The sequence below is a fragment of the Arvicanthis niloticus genome, chromosome 8, assembly GCF_011762505.2.
Source record: "Arvicanthis niloticus isolate mArvNil1 chromosome 8, mArvNil1.pat.X, whole genome shotgun sequence".
Classification (NCBI taxonomy): domain Eukaryota; kingdom Metazoa; phylum Chordata; class Mammalia; order Rodentia; family Muridae; genus Arvicanthis; species Arvicanthis niloticus.
Window position 1 is genome coordinate 75143279 of NC_047665.1, and position 21221 is coordinate 75164499.

The 21221-nt window shown below is 37.4% G+C and overlaps 1 protein-coding gene across 3 annotated transcripts in view; it reads left to right on the plus strand.

Annotated features, from left to right (window-relative positions):
- The first annotated feature begins 3858 nt into the window (after positions 1-3858).
- Positions 3859-21221, plus strand: part of LOC117714038 (uncharacterized) — a 46809-nt gene continuing 29446 nt past the window's right edge. For 2 of the 3 annotated variants that reach the window (XM_076939654.1, XM_076939655.1), the window contains exons 1-6: positions 3877-4316; positions 15992-16106; positions 16259-16432; positions 17935-18041; positions 19180-19273; positions 20384-20491. In XM_076939654.1, the coding sequence (XP_076795769.1) occupies positions 4066-4316; positions 15992-16106; positions 16259-16432; positions 17935-18041; positions 19180-19273; positions 20384-20491 (849 nt within the window). In that variant the 5' untranslated portion in view covers positions 3877-4065. Of the gene's footprint in view, positions 4317-15991; positions 16107-16258; positions 16433-17934; positions 18042-19179; positions 19274-20383; positions 20492-21221 lie in introns of all 3 variants that reach the window. The other variant, XM_034510644.2, reaches the window with a different exon arrangement.

The window sequence follows — 21221 nt, forward strand, 5'->3', positions numbered from 1 at the left end:
AAAAAAAACCATGATCATCTCATTAGATGCTGAAAAAAAAAAAAAAAACCTTTGACAAAGTACAACACCCCTTCATGTTAAACATCTTGGAAAGATTAGGAATTTAAGGCACATACCTAAACATAATGAAAGCAATATACAGCAAACCAACATCAAATTAAACAAAGAGTAACCTGATGCAATCCCATTAAAATCAGTGACAAAATGTAGCTGCTTACTCTTGGCCTATCTATTCAATACAATACTTGAAATTCTAGCTAGAGAAATAAGACAACAAAAGGAGGTCAAAAAGATACAAATTAGAAAGGAAGAAGTCCAGATATCAGTATTTGCAGATGACATGATAGTATACAGAATGAACCCTCAAAATTCTATCAGAGAATCCCTACAGGTGATAAACAACTTCAGCAATATGGCTGGATATAAAAATAACTCAAATCAGATGACTTCCTCTATACAAAGGACAAACAGGCTAAAAAAGAAATTAAGGAAACAACACCCTTTATAATAGTCACAAATAATATAAAATATCTTGGTGTAACTCTAATCAAGCAAGTGAAAGATCCAAATGACAAGAACTTCAAGTCCCTGAAGAAAAAAAATAAAGAAGACCTCAGAATTGAAGCCTCAGAATATGGCAAGATCTCCCATGCTCATGGATTGGTAGGATTAATATAGTAAAAATGGCCATCTTGCCAAAAGCAATTTACAGATTTAATACAATCCCCATCAATTGTGGTACATTTACAGGATGGAATACTACCCAGCTACTAAAAATGACAACATCACAGATTTTGCAGGCAAATGGAAGGAACTAGAAAATGTCATCCTGAGTGAGGTAACAGAGACTCAGAAGGACATACATGGTATATACTCACTGATATTAGTGATTTAGGATATTAGCCTAAAGCTCTGATTATCCATAATACAACTCACAGATCAGATAGAGCTTAGAATTAGGAAGGCCAAAGTCTGGATGCTTCATTCCCATTTAGAAGGGGGAACAAAATAATCATTGCAGGAAGAGAGAGGGAGTGACCTGCCTGGGAGTGGGGACTGGGAGGGAAAAGGGAGGGCAGGACCAGATATAGGAAGAGACAGGAAAGAGGAAAGAAGTCCAGAGTGTCAGGAGAATGAATAGAAATATGTAACACTGGTGCATGGGAAATGAGGGGACCTGCTACCAAGTCCCAGACACCAGGGTTACAAGAGTCTTCCAGGATGACATTAGCTGAAATACACTAAAACCTGAAGAGATTACCTCCAATAGACAGGCATGGCCCCCAGTTGAGGGGTGGGGCATTTTGTAACATGAAGACATCCAGTTAGACTTGCAGCATTTATTGAGGATACTTTGGTTTTTTCCCCATTGTATCATTTTGGCTTCTTTGTCAAAATCTAGTGTCAGTAGATGTGAGGGTCATTTTCTGTGTCTTCAATCAGTTTCATTGGCCAACCTGTCTGCTCTTATGCAAATATGCAGTTTTTGTTAGTATTTATTTGTAGTACAGCTTGAAATCAGGGATGATGATCCTTACAGGAGTTCTTTGATTGTACAGGATTGTTTTAACTACCTTGAAGTTTTTCTATGTATATGTGAGTATTGTTCTTTCAAGGTAAAGGATTGTATTGGAATTTGTTTCCTGCTATGCAAAGAGGGTGCTTTGGTTTCTTAAAAGTAAAGGGCCTTTCTTCACAGAATTTCATATTTTCCTAACATGAAGACATAACATAGCAACAAAGAACAATTATGCATACAAGAGTGCAGATAATTGGGAAAGTTTAAAATATATGCAGCAAAGGTCATTAATCACAAAACATTAAGGTTAGAGCAAAGTCAGCTAGTGACCAAATGGAATCAACACCTGGTATAGGACTTTTATCTGGTCATTAGTACTTTTGTTTTACAAGTGGTGCACATAGTGTGACAGTGAAAGAGACTACAATGGCAAGTCCAGCACTGACTCACACTCTAAATTGTGAACAATGCAGAGGTAGATCAAGTAGTAGTACTAATGAAGACTTTCTTTTGAGCTGAACTGTTTATTGGTTATTAGTAACTGGGCAAAGGAGAATGTCACCCCTTAAGATTGAAGATTGTGACAAAAACAGTGGGGAGATAAATAAGAGAGCAGTTTCCAGTGAGATCCTGGTGAGATGTTTATTTGACCCACATGTTGAAGATGCTCTTCCAATTTGCACATGTTTACAGACTCCCAAGGGAAACTCCAATGTGAGAGGTGTAAATGTGGGAGAAAGCTTCTCTCCTGTGGACATCAGAACGAGAGTGCTTTTAGCTAGTTTCTTGTCCCAGTCCATCTCTCTATTGCTGTGTGTGTCTTCCTTCCTCGTGGGTCATTGGCTACTAGTCCTCGAGTGCTGGGTTGCTGAAGTTAGGTGAGCAGTGTTTGGATAGTCAGAGAGTATGAGTGTTACAGAATGTCTGACTTCCAGGATGAGCTTCAGTGAGGCAGCTCGGTTTTATATGGGATGACAAAGGGCTACATTTTCCAGGTTCAGTATGTATTATTGGCTGGAGCTTAACATACTAGGAATGCCTCATTTGCATGGAAAGGCACTGCAGGAATCCCCAGTGTTTGCTGTAAGGTTCTTATTAGGAGACAGGAAGTTGAACCTGTAATCTCAACAAGGCTTTGTGACATTCTTTAAGAAGAGAATGTTGGGATCGGGTTCCCCAAATCGGGCAGAGAAGAGGAAGTCCCACTAAGAAAAGACAGTCCTCTATTTTGCATGTAGCTCAGGAAAGCTATCCATACTTGGGAGACTACAACCTTAATAGTTGGGTGTCCCAAAATTGCTGTAATAAAACAGTGACAATAACCAGGTCTGAGAAGGAAAGTGTTCATTTCTGTTTATAATGGAAGCCAAGGCTTGAGCTGGAGGCAGGAAATTGGAAGCAGAAACTCCAGAAGAGTCCATTCTTACCTGTCTTGTTTCCAGGCTCATCTTCAGTCCCATATCACACTGACATTATTACCCAGAGAATAAAGAAATTACAGGGCTCATGAGAAGTAAAGGAGTAAGTAATTCAAATGTTGAAAATGTTCCTAACTCAAGCAGACACATCCAACAGCGTAGATACAGTGAAGGACAGACTGCTCCAAAGGGCAGAAAAAAGACTGGATGGCTTCTCACTTATCAGGCTAAGTGGTGCTTGTTTCTGCTAAGAAAAAGTTGCAAATATGGCTGGGTGTGGTGGTGCATATTGTTAATCCTGGCATATGGGAGGCAGAGGCAGGCAGATTTCTTTCATTCCTGGGCCAGCCTGGTCTAGTAAGTGAGCCCATCTAGCTCTCTGTTACTGAAAGCCCATATTAGAACCAAAAATACCTCTCCAAATCAACAACAAAAAACAACAAAAACAAAAAACCCCAAAACCAAACCAAGTAAACAAACAAACAAAACCAAAAACCCAAAATAATGTCACTGCTTTTGGAGTCACCAAAGTCGTCTTCCTTGCCTAATGGCTCCTGCTAAATCCCCATAGACAACAGTGGAGGCACAATGGCTTTTTTTTTTTTTTTTTTTTTTTTTTTTTTTTTTTTTTTTTTTTTTTTTGCCTTGGGAAGGAAGTCCAAGAAAGGGAAGCTTGACTGACAGGTTTTTAGGAAATTGCTCTCAGAGACTAAACCAGTGCTGGCTCCAGCAGGCTTCAGCAGTCCCCAGCAAATGTGTGGTTTCTCAGATCCAAGGCTAGACTGAGATAGTAATCCAATTTCCCAGATCAGGCCATGAGCATAAACAGCAAGCATGCTGAGAATTTCTATTATAGTAGTTTGATACAGGCATTCCAATTGGTCAGAGTGCTCATGCCTGTGTTTTGATGCGTTGCTTGGCAACAGTGGGATGGCCTTCAGTTGAGAGGAGTACCTGTGCTGCCTGGACTCTATCCTACTGAGCTTGCCTGTGGGTGCTTTGTCGTGGTGGTGGTGGTGGTGGTGACAAAACTCATTTGGCTTCCTTTTGATACATAACAGTGTGTTGGTTGAAGGTGGCCAACAACCAAGGGGGAGGGTGACTTCGGGTGGATGGGGGAGCTCCACCATGAAGAAGTTGTTTGGCAACTGGAATCGAAGGCATTCTTCTTCTGCCTCCTCCACCAGCCAGAAGGAGTCCTTCCTGGGCCCTGATGGGCAGTGCTGGGATGCTATTGCCCTCCACTCCTTCAAAAAGCTCAAAAGCTACAAAGCTTTTGGAAAGATTCACAAGGCTGCGAGCCGGGGTGCTGTTGCCACGGTTCAGAGCAGACTCATACTTGAAAAAAATGGCGTCAATGATCGAGACAAGAATGACAGGTAACTGGAACTGAGAGTCAGGGCCAAGGCACAGGTTGGGAGTCGAGTGGAGAAAGATGTGTCAGCTTTCCTAAGTAGTCCAGAAAACGAGCGAGGAGGGAACTGCCAATGCCTTCAGTTCTGGTGACTAGTATATTGGCCTTTGTCATTAAGATGTCTTAGGAATCAAAGGTGGTCATCTCTGAGCTTGGCGGTTACTCTACTGTTCCATGAAGGTGGGGAGTGGGGGCGCTACTGACCTAGAACTGTTCACCACTCAACTCCCTTGATTCTTGAATTTCTGTATGTTTTGATATTCAGCCCTCCTCTTTTCTGTGATTGCCTGATGTACATGTTTCTCTCCCAGGCTCTTTAGTAGGTTGATATGTTCATGTCATTAAATTTCATTCCTTCAGTGCCCCAAAATAACTAACTCACTTAATAGTAATAACCACTCTTTCAATTTGGCATCTGAGTTCACCTACGGGAAGTATACAGAGAATCAACGTGAACTCCTGCAATGCTAACATTAATCTTTGGTGTCATTTTCAAAGGCTGTCTCTAGCTGAATTCCAGGCTTCTGGAAACTATGGTCTTATCATGCATCCCAGGGCAGAAATTCAGGACCACATGGTTTATCTTTTGGAAGGCTTAGCTCTCCTCGTCCTTGGAGAGCCACACAGGCTGCTTCCCCTTCATTCCTTGATATTTCTTTATGTTTTTCATCATCTGCAAACTGTACTGTAGCTTTGGTTTTCCCTCAGCTCTTTCGTGTAGGGTGGGTTGTTACCTTCATTTTTCTCAATCTGTATATTTCAAAGAATTCATATCCAATATGTCATCCTTGTTAGATGGCACCTTAATTTTTTCTTTATCTGTGAATTCTGCCATGAACACATGGAGAATTATTATTATACATTTATTGGTAATAAAATATTTCTTGTGACATGCAAGTTTATAACTATTTTTCACATAATAATTATTGTATACTATTTATACTGTATATTAATATATTCTAAAAGCAGTTAATGACTTTAGAAGAAAAGAATAAATCTTAATGCAAAACTTAAAGTTTATTATGCAGTCATATATACTTACAAGTTTGTTACACATAAATAATTAGACATCATTTTAGTTGAAGTTTTCTGAAAATAAGACATTGAATGTGTTTATCTCAAATACAGGTTTTCTTTCCATTTATACAAGTTTTTCTTCAAAAGCCATAATGTCTGCAGTCATAAGAATGAGAAGGAAAAATGACTTTAAACTGAAAATCTGTCTTAAATATGCTCCTTACTTTTTTCAACCTACTAAAGAAAGTTTTTTAAAGCTGAGATACACGAATCATGTATAGTGCCTTGTCTTAGAACAGGAGGAAGACAAAAGCTTAGGTTAGACATGTTGAAGGAAAAATCAGAGATATTCACAGAAAAAGCAAAAGTGGCTTCCTGAAATCAGGAAATTATAAATATAGGCACAAGAGAATAAATATGAGTTTTATAAAGTTGTGTGCATTTGCATGTTGGAAAATTTTGGACAGGATGATCATTTACCTCTCATTATGCTTGGTAAACACCAAATGATTACATAAGACCATATATGAATACCAGCAGTTTGAAAATCCAATTGGCATACTCTGTGATAACTTCATTCTTTTTTAGAAAGTCTGCATAATGCTCTCTATATTTTTCACTGGCCATTGTCTTATTTATATCTTGGTACATTTTGTTTTTTATCTTGAACATCAGGTACTCATCACAAAACTTTTTAAGGGTCATTTTACTATTTCCATGGCTTCATTTATGTTACTGTGATCAAAAACCCTGACAAAGCAACATACTGGAAGAAAGGGGGTATTTGGCTTACAGTTCTAGAATATAGTTCATCATAATGGGGAAATCAGAGTCAGGATCTAGTCACACCACATCCACAGACAAGAAAGGAATGAAAGAAAAACAAACTGCTCACAGTTAGCTCTCATTACTCAGCCTATAGAACATTGGTACCTGTAGTGTGTCCTTCTACAGTTAACAAGAAAATACCCTATACACATCCCCACACCAAACCTGATGTACAGAATTCCTCAGTTAAGGCTCTGGTTCTAGGTGAAAGACCCATATTGTAATTATTTAAGTGAAAACCTTTCCATAACTGTGGGCCTTGAATTGAAGATAATAAAATAGAGACTTAAAGATTAGCTAACATTATTAATCCAGGAAATACATAGGCACATCTGTACACATACACGCACACGCACACGCACACGCACAGGCACACACACAGGCACACACACAGGCACATACCCCTACACATATTAACACAAGAAATACAGAAACACTTCCCCACATACATACATGTGCATGCACACCCATATTGTACATATGCCCACACATACACCATACACAAGAAATACAGAAACACTTCCCCACATACATACATGTGCATGCACACCCATATTGTACACATGCCCACACATACACCATACACACATTCACACACACTCACACACATGAAAATGACAGCAGTCTAAAAAAATAAAACTATTGGACATACAAATGCAAATGTAGAGGTTTTGCATGTAACTTCATGGACCCATTTGTTGAGGCAATTTTCTCACATTAGGGGAAGATAATGATTATTGACAGTGTTACTTTATACCTCCTACAGCTTGCTGATAAAATAAATATAAATTCAATCTCACCAATTTCTTGGTTTATGAGTTGTGAGTTATAATTAATAAAATAATTAATTAAATTTATCAGAATACTCACAATTATTAAGTATAAAACACTGAACTCCTCAACTTTATTTATTCTTTTTACACAATAGTTCACCAAATATACACTGATTCTCTATTATGTAGGTATCACATTTATTCTATGGCCTGTAAATGTCTCTCACCCTGTACAGATTTTCTGCCCTATGTAGAAAGTTTAGAGAAATAGGCCTCAAGTCTAATTGGACCTCTACCTCTTTCCTTTCAATTAACAATATTTCTAAAATTAGGAAATTATAAAGTGTAGCTATTTTGAAAAATTATAGCATTATCAAAATCTCCTATTCATTAATCATTGGAACCTCTCATTTCTGCACACTGCATACATTTAAGTAAGTAATAAAATGACCCATACTTTCTCATTTGAGTCCTGTTTTTTCTTTAGCTGAAGATTTATAAATCTAAAGTTATTTTTCAGATACAATTTGCTATTACCATATTCTCTTTACCTATAGCAAGACTGTTTCAAAGCAAAAATACCCAAGTATCTAAATACTGAGCAGTTTCATGGCAGAAACTGCTCTAAATGCTTTGCACGTGTGTTTGTTGAGTAATTCCTCTGTGACATATGAGATGAGCGTATTTTGATCCCCATTTTATGACTGAGGGTTTTAGGGATGGAGAAAATAATACAATGTCTAGCAACAGAGTTTAAGGCAAGCTTTGGGTCCAAATTGAAGTAAGTTTTAATTCAGAAAGGTTGCTTTGGCCAAGTGTGCTGGATAGTTTTAGGTCAACCTGACACAAGCTAAAGTCATCTGAGAGGAGGGAACCTAAACTAAAAAAAGATGTCTCCATAAGACATGGCCGTAGGCAATCCTATATTGCAGTTTCTTAATTAGTGATGGATGGTGAAGCCCCAAACCCATTGTGGGTGGTGCCATCCCTGTTCTTGTGGTTCTGGGTTCCATAAGAAAGATGAGGAACAAGCCTGTAAGCAACACTCCCATGACCTGCATGATCAGCTCTTGCCTGCAGGTTCCTGCCCTGTTTGACTTCCGGCCCTCACTGCTTTGGGAGATGAACTTTTATCTGGAACTGCGAGTGAAATATGCCAATTCACCCCCAGGTTGCTTAGTCATGGTCTTTCATTCCAGCAAAGGAAATCATAACTAAGAAAATGTGGTACAATCATAGTGGGGGATTGCCATGATAGAGCTGACCATAATTTTGGGGAAGATGGCAGAATGATTTTTGAATATTGTTTAGGAAAAGCAACCAAGTGTTCAATATTTGGTGAGCTGTTTTGTAGGGGCTTGGAAGATAAGAATGTTGTGGGTAGTGCAGTGGATGGAGGCTTGGCTTGGAAATCATCGGAGGGATGTTTAAAGTCTCTATCAGGGCCATCTCATGTTTCCCTCCCCTGGTGTCTTTGGTTATGTTGTTTCATCACAGCAATGGAAACCTAAGACAGCTGGCATTCAGCTCCGTGGTGCCATCCTTGCCTCCTGTGCAGGAAATATGTGCCATGTTTTTAACAGTGCAAGTTAAAAAAGAATCTCTGAATTGGTTGCCCTAACTTAAGGAATTGTGTGCTAAGAGCTGATATATATTGATTCTACATCAAAAGAAAATTAATTACATGCTAATAATGTTTATAGTTACATGAATAATCATGTGGTTTTGACTTTTTTTTGTAAAAATTCTTTTTTTGGATATTTTATTTATTTACATTTCAGATGCAATCTCCTTTCCCCTTCCCCCCTCCCTAGAAAACTCCTACCCCATCCCCCCCCCATCCCTTTTGCTTTTATACCATTTTATTACATGCAAGTATTAAGGTCAGTTCTATGTTGAGGAACTAGCAATAAAATAGATGCAAATAGTCACGGAACAAGCAAGACAGTAAACATAGTCAAAGAACAAGCCAGGCAATAAACAAAGAATTCCATGATCACTGTTTCTAAGCGCTTATCTGGAGGACCACAATATCTGAGCCTACTTTCCTATACTAGCCCAAAGTCATTTTCATGTCTGAAGCCTACTTTCTTGTTCCAGCCTAATATTTAGATTCCTACCTGAAATTACTTCTTCGCTCTAGCCTAATGTCAGATTCCTGCCTGAAGCCCACTTCCTTGTCCTTGGCCAATGTCATATTCATACCAAGCAGCCCAAATTCTCTTTTTGATTCTCTGTCCCATGAAGTCTAAAAACCAGAGGCAAGTCAGGTTTTCCCATCAGGAGTATAGGTAAGCAGAGGTGGGTCAGGAACATATGTCCAATACAGCTTCCCAGTCACCATTGTCAGGACACTCAGCAAGCTCACAGGTCAACATCATTCTTTGTCTGGACATCAGTATGTCTCACCCATCGCTCTAGCAGCCACCCTGATCCTTCAGCTTCCTGCAGAAAAAACACAAACATGCCCTGTTTCCCATATTAAATACCTGATCCGGATCATGCCGTATGCCAGTAAGTGGATCCTTCCCTTTCAACTATGCGTAAGTATGCCTAGTTGTTGAGTGCCATAGACACTCAGCAGATAGTTCCTTAGCATCCAAATTTTTTTGTAAAAAATTTAAAATAAAAAGAACATGATTTAAATAAATTTGTGGTGTAGAGAGATATACGTCCCCTTTTTTATTTTATGAAGCTATTGTTTTAAAGTTCCATGGGCCCCTTCCACAGCCCCTTGTTCTTGACAATTATAAGGTATCCCAGTAGTATGGGTAATCTTAAATTGCTTCCAAAAGTCTCAATTGCTCTACTGTGATAACCAGTTCCATTATCAGTTTTTTTGTTTTTGTTTTTTCATTTTGTTTTTTTTATCATTGGATACTTTATCTATCTACATTTCAAATGTTAACCCCATTCACTCTGTCCCAGAATCTCCTTATCCCATTCTCCCTTCTCCTATTTTTATGAGGGTATTCCCCCTCCCATCCACACATTCCCACCCTTCTAAACCCTCGAACTCCCCCTCACTAGGGCATCCAGCCTTCAAGAGACCAGGGACCTCCTCTCCCACATCCTTGCCAGCATCTACTGTAATCTGAGTTTTAATCTTAGCCATTCTGACTGGTATGAGGTGGAATCTCAGGGTGGTTTTGATTTGCAATTCCCTGATTACTAAAGATGATGAACATTTCTTTAGGTGCTTCTTGGCCATTCTATATTCCTCCGTTGAAAATTCTTTGTTGAGTTTTGTACCCCATTCTTTAATGAGATTATTAGATTATTTGATTGTCTGGATTCTAATTATTGAGGTTTTTGGATATTTTGGATATTAGCCCTCTATCAGATGTAGGATTGGTAAAGATCTTTTCCCAATCTGTTGGTTGCTGTTTTGTCCTATTGACAGTGTCCTTTGGCTTACAGAAGCGTTGCAATTTTATGAGGTCCTATTTGTCAATTCTTGATCTTAGAGCATAAGTCCATTGGTGTCATGTTCAGGAACTTTTCCTCTATGCCCATGTGTTCAAGGCTCTTCCCTACTTTCTCTTCTATTAGTTTCAGTGTGTCTGGTTTTATGTGGAGGTCCTTGATCTACTTGGACTTGAGGTTTATACAAGGAGATAAGAATGGATCAATGTTCATTTTTTGACATGCTGATCACCAGATGAATGAGCACCATTTGTTGAAAATGCTGTCTTTTACCAAATGAATGGTTTTTAGCTTCTTTGTCAAATATCAAATGACCATAGGTACGGGGGTTAATTGGGCTCTTCAGTTCTATACCATTGATCTACCTGCCTGTCTCTGTACCAATACCATGCAGTTTTTATCACTACTGCTCTGTAGTACAGCTTGAGTTCATGGATGGTGATTCCCCCAGAAGTTCTTTTATTGTTGAGAATAGATTTTGCTATTTTGGGTTTTTTGTTATTCCAAATGAATTTGAGACTTGCTCTTTCTAACTCTGTGAAGAATTTAGTTGGAATTTTGTTGTGGATTGTATTGAATCTGCAGGTTGTACTCAGAAGATGACCACTTTTTACTATATTAATCCTGCCAATTCATGAGCATGGGAGATCTTTCCATCTTCTGAGATCTTCATTTCCTTTCTTCAGAGACTTAAAGTTCTTGTCATACAAATCTGTCATTTTTTTTTTTTTGTTTAGATTCACACCAAGGTATTTTATATTATTTGTGACTATTGTGAAGGGTGTCATTTCCCTAATTTCTTTCTCAGCCTGTTTATCCTCTGAGTAGAGGAAGGCTACTGATTTGTTTGAGTTAATTGTATATCCAGCCACTTTGCTGAAGTTGTTTATTAGGAGTTCTCTGGTGGAAGTTTTGGGGTCACTTAATTATACTATCATATCATCTGCAAATAGTAAAATTTTGAATTCTTTCTATCCAATTTCTGTCCCTTTGACCTCCTTTTGTTGTCTAATTGCTCTGGGTAGTATTTCAAGTACTATATTGAATAGGTATGGAGAGAGTAGGCAGTACGTGATTTTAGTGGGATTGCTTCACATTTCTCTCCATTTAGTTTGATGTTGGCTACTGGTTTGCTGTATATTGCATTTACTGTGTTTATGTATGGACCGTGAATTCCTATTCTTTCCAAGACTTTTACCATGAAGGGGTGTTGAATTTTGACAAATGATTTCTCAGTATCTAGTGAGATGATCATATGCTTTTTCTTTCAGTTTATTTATATAGAGGATTACGTTGATGGATTTCTTTTTTTTCATTTTTTATTAGATATTTTATTTACACTTCAGATGCCATCCCCTTTCCCCATTCCCCCCCACTTAGAAAACCCCTATCCCATGCCCCCTTTTCCCTTTTGCATTTATACATTTTTTAAAAATGTTAATCATAGGCTTTATAAGTTTGGTATTGTTCAATCAGAGGTGTCACCCACTACCCAACCTAGATATAGCAACTATCTTTGACTGGTGGAGATATATGAACATCTGCCTGCCTCCCTGTCTCCCCCCTCTTTCTCTGTTTCATCACCTAGCTTCTCCTCTCCTTCTTCTCCTCCTCTCCTTACTCCTTCTCTTCCTCTCAGTACTCCTCCCACCTTAGCTCCTCCTACATATCACCCTTCCTGTTAAAATGAAACTTTTCTCTCAAAATACAATTAAAGCATAATTATGCCGATTTGTACCAGTGAGGTACAAGATAGTCCTAATACCCAGTCCATCATTTTGTTGACTAACCAGAACCTCTGTCATCTATCCTAACTAAAACATTTAGTTCTGAACCTGGCTTTAGGATGAATGTCAGCTGATGATCATCCACTCAAATCTTTTCTCTCAAGGTAAATAGCCAGGATTGGCTATGAGGCTATAAGTTTTCAACCCCATCAGAAATCCAGAATGACTGAGTTAACTATAATTGTGGGAAGCACAAAGCATAGCTTCTAAAATTTAGCCAATTTATAGAGACCTCTGAACACCTGGACACTCCCTCTACTACAAAACGTTGGAGCATCTGTTCTTCTGCCTTCTGGTCCAGGATCATCTGACAGACCTTAGTGCTGCAGAATTATTAAGGGCTGATTACTCTGTCTAGGCAGATATAATCAGTCGACTATTCTGCAAGTGTGTCCTTTTCTGGACAGTAATTTGTCTGTAGAAGGAAAGAGGCAATTCTTGTCTAGTGGCTGTCTCACCACAACTGGAGTAACTCCAAAGATGCTCAATTTCTTCTTAGAATTCAATATAGGAAGCTGTCAGGAGCAGAGAACGTTGATGAATTTCTGAATACTGAATATCTAATTTTGAACCATCCCTCCATTCCTGCCTACTTGATCATGGTGAATGACAGGTTTGATGTGTTCTCTATTCAGTTTGTGAGATTTTTTTTTGAATATTTCTGCATCAATATTCATAAGGGAGATTGGTCTTAAGTTTTCTTTCATTGTTGGGTCTTTGTGTGGTTTAGGTATGAGTGTAATTGTGGCTTCATAGAACGAATTAGGTAGTGTTTCTTCTGTTTCTATATTGTAGAATAGTTTATAGAGAATTGGTTTTAGGACTTCTTTGAAGGTCTGATAGAATTCTGCACTAAAAGCATCTAGTCCTGGGCTTTTTTTTTTTTTTTTTTTTTTTTTTTTTTTTTTTTTTTTTTGGTAGGGAGACTTTTAATGACTGCTGTTATTGCTTTAGGGGTTATGGGACTATTTATATGGTTTATCTTATCCTGATTTAACTTTGGTGTCTGGTATCTGTCTAGGAAATTGTCCATTTTATGCAGTTTTCTAGTTTTGTTGATTATAGGTGTTGTAGTAGGATCCAATAATTTTTTAAATTTCCTTAGTTTCTGTTGTTATGTCTCTCTTTTCATTTCTGATTTTATTAATCTGGATACTGTCTCTGTGCCCTTTGGTTAGTCTGGCTAAGGGTTTATCTTTCTTGTTGATTTTCTCAAAGAACCAGCGCCTGGTTTTGTTGATTCTTTGTATAGTTCTTCTTTTCTACTTGGTTCATTTCAGTCTTGAGTTTGATTATTTTCTGCCATCTACTTCTCTTGGGTAGTTTTGCTTCTTTTTGTTTTAGAGCTTTTAGGTGTGCTGTCAAGCTGCTAGTGTATGCTCTCTCCAGTTTCTTTTTGTAGGCACTTAGAGCAGTGAGTTTTCCTCTTAGCACTGCTTTCATTGTGTCGCAGAAGTTTTTGTATGGTATGTCTTTATTCTCATTAAATTCTAAAATGTCTTTAATTTCTTTATTTCTTCCCAGAGCAAATTATCATTAAGTATAGCATTGTTCATTTTTCAGGTGTATGTGGGCTTTCCATTGATTTTATCATTATTCAAGACTAGCCTTAATATGTGGTGATCTGATAGGATGCATGGGATTATTTCAGTCCTTTTTTATCTGTTGAGGCCTGTTTCATGACCAATTATATGGTCAATTTTGGAGAAGGTACCATGAAGTTCTGAGAAAAAAGATATATATTTTTTGGTTTTGTATGAAATGTTTTATAAATATCTGCTAAATCCATTTGGTTCATAACTTCTGTTAGTTTCATTGTGTCTCTGTTTGTTTCTGTTTCCATGATTTCTCCATTGCTGAGAGTAAGGTATTGAAGTCTCCCACTATTATTTTGTGAGTTGCAATGTGTACTTTTATCTTTAGTAAAGTTTCTTTTGTGAATGTGGGTGCCCTTGCATTTGGAGAATAGATGTTCAGAATTGAGACTTCATCTTGGTTGATCTTTACTTTGGTGAGTATGAAGTGTCCATGCTTATCTTTCTTGATAACTTTTGTTTGAAAGTCTATTTTATTCCATATTAGAATGACTACTTGAGCATGTTTCTTGGGACCATTTGCTTGGAAAATTGTTTTCCAGCCTTTTATTCTGAGGTAGTGTCTATTTTTGTTACTCGGGTGCATTTCTTGTATGAAGCAAAATGTTGGGTACTGTTGACATATCCAGTCCATTAGTCTATGGTTTTTTTATTGGGGAATTGAGTCCATTGATATTAAGGGATACTAAGGAAAAGCGATTGTTGCTTCCTGTTTTGTTGTTGTTGTTAGATTTTATTTGTGTGGCTATTTTCTTTTGGGTTTGTTGAAAGAACATTACTTTTTTTGCTTGTTTTAGGATATAATTTCCCACCCTTTTGTTGGAGGTTTCCCTCTATTATCCTTTGTAAGTTTGGATTTGTGGGAAGATATTGTGTAAATTTGGTTTTGTCATGGAATATCTTGGTTTATCCATCTATGTTAATTGAGAGTTTTGCTGAGCATAGTAGCCTGGGCTTGCATTTGTCTTCTCTTAGGGTCTGTATGACATCTGTCAAGGATCTTCTGGCTTTTATAGTCTCTGGTAAGAAGTCTGGTGTAATTCTGATAGGTCTGCCTTTATAAGTTACTTGACCATTTTCCCTTACGGCTTTTAATATACTTTCTTTGTTTGTGCTATTGGTGTTTTGATTGTTATGTGACAGGAGAGATTTCTTTTCTTGTCTAGTCTATTTGGAGTTCAGTAGGCTTCTTTAATGTTCATAGGCATCTCTTTTTTAGATTAGGGATGTTTTCTTCTATAACTTTGTTGAAGATATTTACCGGCCCTTTTATTTGCAAATCTTCACTCTCACCTATACCTATTAGCCTTAGGTTTGGTCTTCTCATTGTGGTTTCCTGGATGTTTGGGGTTAGAAGTCTTTTGTACTTTGTATTTCCTTTAATCGTTGTGTCAAGGCTTTTTATGGTATCTTCTGTACCTGAGATTCTTGTATCCTGTTGGTGATGCTTGCATCCATGATTCCTGATCTCTTTCTTAAGTTTTCTATCTCCTGGGTAGTCTCCCTTTGTGATTTCTTTTCTGTTTCTACTTCCATTTTTATGTCCTAGATGGTTTTGTTCAATTCCTTCACCTGTTTGGTTGTGTTTTCTTGTGATTCTTTAAGGGATTTTTGTGTTTCCTCTTTAAAGGCTTGTACCTGTTTAACCTGGGTTCTCCTGTATTTCTTTCAGGGAGTTATTTAGATCCTTCTTAAAGTCTTCTAACATCACCCTGAGAAGTTATTTTTATATCTGATTCTTGCTTTTCTGGTGTCATGGGATATTCAGGATTTGTTATGGTGGGACAGCTAAGTTCTGATGATGACATGTAACCTTGATTTTTGTTGCTTATGTTCTTACACTTGCCTTTTGCCATCTGGTTATCTCTAATGCTACCTTCACTCATTATGTCTTACTGGAGAAGTCTATCCTGTTATCTTGCTTGTGTCAGAAGTTGTCAGAGTCATCTGTCTCTGTGATCCTGTGATCGTGAGATCCCAGATAGCTCCTGGGAGTCAGGTTGCTTCTGGGATCCTAACATCCTGGTGTGCCCAGGCTTCTGAGATCCTGTGGTCCTATTATTCTATGTTCCTGGGTGTGTTAGAGCTCCTGGGAGTCCAGCCTCCTCTGGGTTTTGGGAAATATGGTGCAGAGCTGGCACCCTACGACCTCTCCGGGCACCAGTGCAGACTGGAAGGGTCATAAAAATTGTTAAAATGTCTTCATTTTCACAGAACAATGTTGCACTATGCCTGTGCACATGGCCATCCCGTTGTAGTTGCCCTCCTAATAAAGTGGAATTGTGACATTGATCTCCGTGACAGTGACAACTGCACAGCACTAATTAAGGTAGATATCACCTAACAGTTTCAGTGTGACATGAATTTGATGGGAATTCTGGGAATAAACATGATCTCGGCTAAATGCAAATTGTTAGTGAAATATGTGAAATTTTCATATTTCCCATCTTTACTATTTATTTCTTAATGTAATACTCATAGACTTCACAGTATGGGAATGGAGAATGCGCGTCAATTTTACTGGATCATGGTGCTGATCCAAATACCAAGGACAACCATGGGAACACGGCTCTGCACTATGCTGTTTGGTATAACAACACCTCAATGGCAAACATACTGCTGGAACACCATGCTGACATCAGTATAAGGAACAAGGTAGAGACCACACAGCTTTGATTTACAGATTATTTTCACTGCATGTGCTTTAAATTACTTATTTGCATTGTAAAAACCATGATAGGACATTTATAAGTATATTATTTGATAAGACTATGTTGTGTAATTTATAACAATCTTACAAATGGTATTTTATTTTAATAGTTAGAGGTGGTTTTTAAAAACAATTTTCATCCCTTAAGCAATCCCATTAACTTTGCATATCTGTAAGCTTGATGGAGTTAATTATAGGAGTGGGTGCAAGGCTTATGATTATTGCAAAGAAAAATATCTTTTTGTTCAGCATTGTTCATTGAACATGCTAGCAGCTCAGTTCCTATCTCCTTGTCTGTCTGTCTGTATGTTTGTCTGTTTGTCTGTTTGTCTGCCTGTATGCCTGTCTGCCTGTTTCTCTGTGTATCCCTGGATTTCTGGTACTGCGTCTCTGCTTCCCAAATGCTGGGACTAAAGTCATGCACTATTCCACATGCAGTCAGTTAGTGGTTTTCATTTTTCTAAAATGACCACATAGACAGTTAGCAGACTTTGTATTTATAAATAGTTTCATTTTAATATCTGATTTATATTTTGCTTGTAAATAACCTTAAGTAGTAATTAAAGAAACTGGCCTAAAAAAATTTAAGTAAATTTTTGTATCAGAGACATTGAGAGTTCTTAAAAATAAGAGATTCATTGTCCTGTAGGTGGAAAAATGGCATAGATCCATTGTTCATAAGTTATCAGAATACATTTGATGCCTGTATCATTTAGTTCACAACTTATGTCTCAGTGAACCATTTGCATGTCTGCCATGGGTTCCTAATACCATAAGTAGAATCTAAAGAGTTACTTCCATAGCCTGGTAGGAATGCAATTGTTTCTGTAATGCTTTCAGTGAAGTTGTGTGTTTGCCACAAAATCACCATGTAGGGAGGATTATGTATGTCATGATATTTCTTCCATACTGGTCTTATTGTGCTCAGGATTATAACATTTTTCTAACAGATGAACATGGTGCTCACACGAGGCATGGTATTCTGGTAAACTAAATATAGTTTGTAATATGAAGGATTAAACCCTCTCCCAGAGATGCAATTTAACTCATCACTCAATGGAAATACTGGAGACCTTTTCACTATGGTTTAATGTTTGGGATATTAGAGGTAAAAACCAGGGCTCCATCTTCAAGGAGCTTTGGTTTAGCAAGGAGCAATCACATGACTCAAATACCATGGTAATGCCAGGGAAAAAGCCAAGCTCAGGTGACCTTTTCACCCTCAAATGAGTGTCAGGAGGACAGGATTTGTAAGCAGCTCTCAGCAGCAGGCAGAGGCTGTGCAAAGGGAAGAGCAACAAGTACAAGAGCACTGTGGGGTGAGAAGGGCAAGGCTGTGGCTCGCTGACCCTCAGGAGAAGGGAGCTCCATTAAGTCTTCCATGGGATTGTCCATTATTTTGAGAGATATCAAGTTCTCAGAATTATCAACTATTGTTTTTCTACAGGATACTTTTACACCATGTACTTTGGCTCGATTAAGAAACAACGAAAGCCTGGCAAAATTTTTAGTAGACAAGAGAGACCAGATACTGAGAGTGGATGAACTGAATCGGTAAAGTTGCTAATTCTGTTATTTTTCTGTCTTTGTGGTAGTCTATAATGGGTACAATCACTAATGTCTGATCCAATAAATAGATATGAAGAACAAATAAATATATTATTTAGGGTATCATCACATAGTTTCAATAGATAGAGAAGCAGTTATCCAAATTAAAAAGTATATATACAGATTCATCAGTAATTTTCAATATGGGCCAAAGGTTTTCATTCATAATCTGATTCTGTTTGTTGTTAATATTAGCTGAAGATTTTTAATATCAGATTTACTTTAAAGCACAGATTTGGAACTCTGTACATTAGCATTTTATTTAAAATGAACAGCATAAGAATATTTTTATCTAAACTTGTTAAATTCATTTCCTTTTAAACTGCCATATTACATGAAAGTACATTTTTTTCTATTCAGTTTTTGGACTGTTTTCTTCAAAGTTTTTTTTTAATCTTTGTTTGAAGGCAAGTACCTAACATTCTCAACATTTATAAACTTGAGAAATGGAGATTGCCTTAAGATTTTCATCAGCCTGAATTAGTACTTGGACAGGCTCAGACAGGGATACATAGAAAACCCAAGTCTATCTTTACACTTCACACACACACACACACACACACACACACACACAGACACACACGCTCATACACACACACACACACACACACATGCAAGCACGCACACACACAGAGGGGGGCCTTGGGAGGGAGATTGAGAGAGGTATCTTCCTGGTCATTATGCCTATCTTCATTTTAAATGTGCAAACCATTAGATAAACATAGAGAAACCTCCACAGGACTCTGCCTCTCTGTCACACTTTTCATTATATTGTTCACAATGAAAGACTCTAGAGGTTGTTAATTCATATGGACCTGAAAAGCTAGGACCTATATGGAAAGCTGAATGCAGGCTGTAATTTTCATGTTTTTATAGCCCCAAGGTTTCTCCCAGAAATTAACATGGCCAATTATTCTTAAATTTTGTACATTTTATCTTGGCAAGATTTTCAAGCACAACTAGAAAAATAATGGTTACCAAGACACTCATTCGAATAATTTTAGAAAATTATCTGCACATTTCAGGAACTCTGTTTTGTAAAAATTGATCTGTGAGTATAATTATTTTAAAATATGGTTTTTAGACTAAAACGTAAAAGACGGAAGAAAAAAGTTAGAATAAAATTTCCAACAGAAGATTCAGGACAGCTTCAGGTGATCTTGGATGGTACAAGATTGGTAAGTCAGTTGTATTCAAAATATTATTTTTCTTGTCAAATAGGGTTGTATATGAATACTTCAGGCACCATGAGAAATATCAGATGACCAATAGAAGGCATATTCACTGTACACAGGTACATAAAAGCAAAATTCGAATGCATGGAAATGAAACAATGAATAAATTTAACAATTTTAAAAAGATACATTTAAAAAATTAGATTTAGCTAATCAGTGGTGTGTGTTGTCATGTGACTGCTCTAGTGAGTATTAGAGTCAACAACTCATGGGACTTGGTTCTCTCCTCATATTGTGTATGTTACAGGGAATGTACTCCAGTTACCAGGCTTGATGTCAACTACCTGTATTCATGAAATTATCTTGTCTGTCTGAAATACATACACACATTCTTACATACAAACATACATACATACATATATACATACATTCTTACATAATACATACTTACATACATATGTATGTATTCTGCTAAAATGCTAATAACTCTAAAACTTTAATAACTTTAAAATTGATGTTACTTATTATTTGTGAATCTCACACATATAGATAATTTTTAATGCATATAATTCCATCCTTGACATTCAACATATCTTTAAGATCCTTTCCCGGCTTCATATCTCCTTTTTCTTCTCCCCTTCTTTCTATTCCTTCTTCTTTTTCTCCATGATCTTGTCCGTTTTTAATTATCTTACGTAATCTGATTACTGCTGGTCATGTATTTGTTAATGTGGTGCCATCTCATGAATGGTGATCAACCTCTCAATATCTACACCCACTCCCCCAAACAAATTCACCCATTATCACCAGCCATCAACTACCAATATCTCCTCAGAAAACAATGGTGTCTCATGAGCCATTCCTATGTACATTCTGTCATTCTGACTACTCTCTGTATGTTGTGTGTAGGTAACCATAGCTGCTATGAGTTCTTGAAAGTTTGTTTCCATTTTGTTTACTGAACTTTTCCTTTGCCTTACAGAAGAAGCTTTGCAATTGTATGAGGTCCCATATGTCTATTGTTGATCTTAGAGCATAAGCCAATGGTCTGTTTAGAATATTGTCCCCTGTGTGCACATTTTCCAGGTTCTTCCCCACTTTCTCTTCTATTAGTTTCAGTGTATCTGGTTTTATGTGGAGATTCTTGATCCACTTGGACTTGAGGCTTGTAGAAGAGATAAGAATGGATCAATTTGCATTCTTCTACATGCTGACCTCCAGGTGAGCCAGCACCATTTGTTGAAAATGCTGTCTTTTTTCAAATGGGTAGTTTTAGAACCTGCTCCTGTTATTTTTATACTTTGCATAATATTTCTTGTTTTTACTTGGTTGATTTCAGCCCTGAGTTTGATTATTTCCTATCTTTTACTATTCTTGTGTGTATTTCCTTCTTTTTGTTCTAGAGCTTTCAGATGTACTATCAACCTTCTAGTGTGTGTTCTCAGTTTTCTTGTGGTGCCACTTAGAGCTATGAGTTTTCCTCTTAGCCCTGCTTTCATTGTGTAGCATAAGTTTTGCTATGATGTGCCTTTACTTCATGGGTGGGTGTGGGAACACCCTCACTGCAGTACAGTTAGGAGGGAATGGATAGGGAGTTTCTAGGGAGAAAACCTGGAAAAAGGATAACATTTGAAATGTAAATAAAGAAAAAATCTAATAAAATATATAAAAATAAATGATATTTGTAATATAAAAATATAATATAGCCTATAGGAAATTAAGTATATTATGTACATAAACAAAATTAGATTACATATAATGTTTTAACTTCAACTTAACTGTTCTAAATCTAATGAGGGAGAGACTCTGATAATGGCTTGTAGACTAATGGTATTAAACAGAGAGCCCAGAAAATTAACCATAATTTTTGGTCAGTTGGCATTTACAGAAGTACCAAGGCAATTTGGCAAAGCTGGGTCAGGTGCAAAGACCACACTTATACATTGTACTT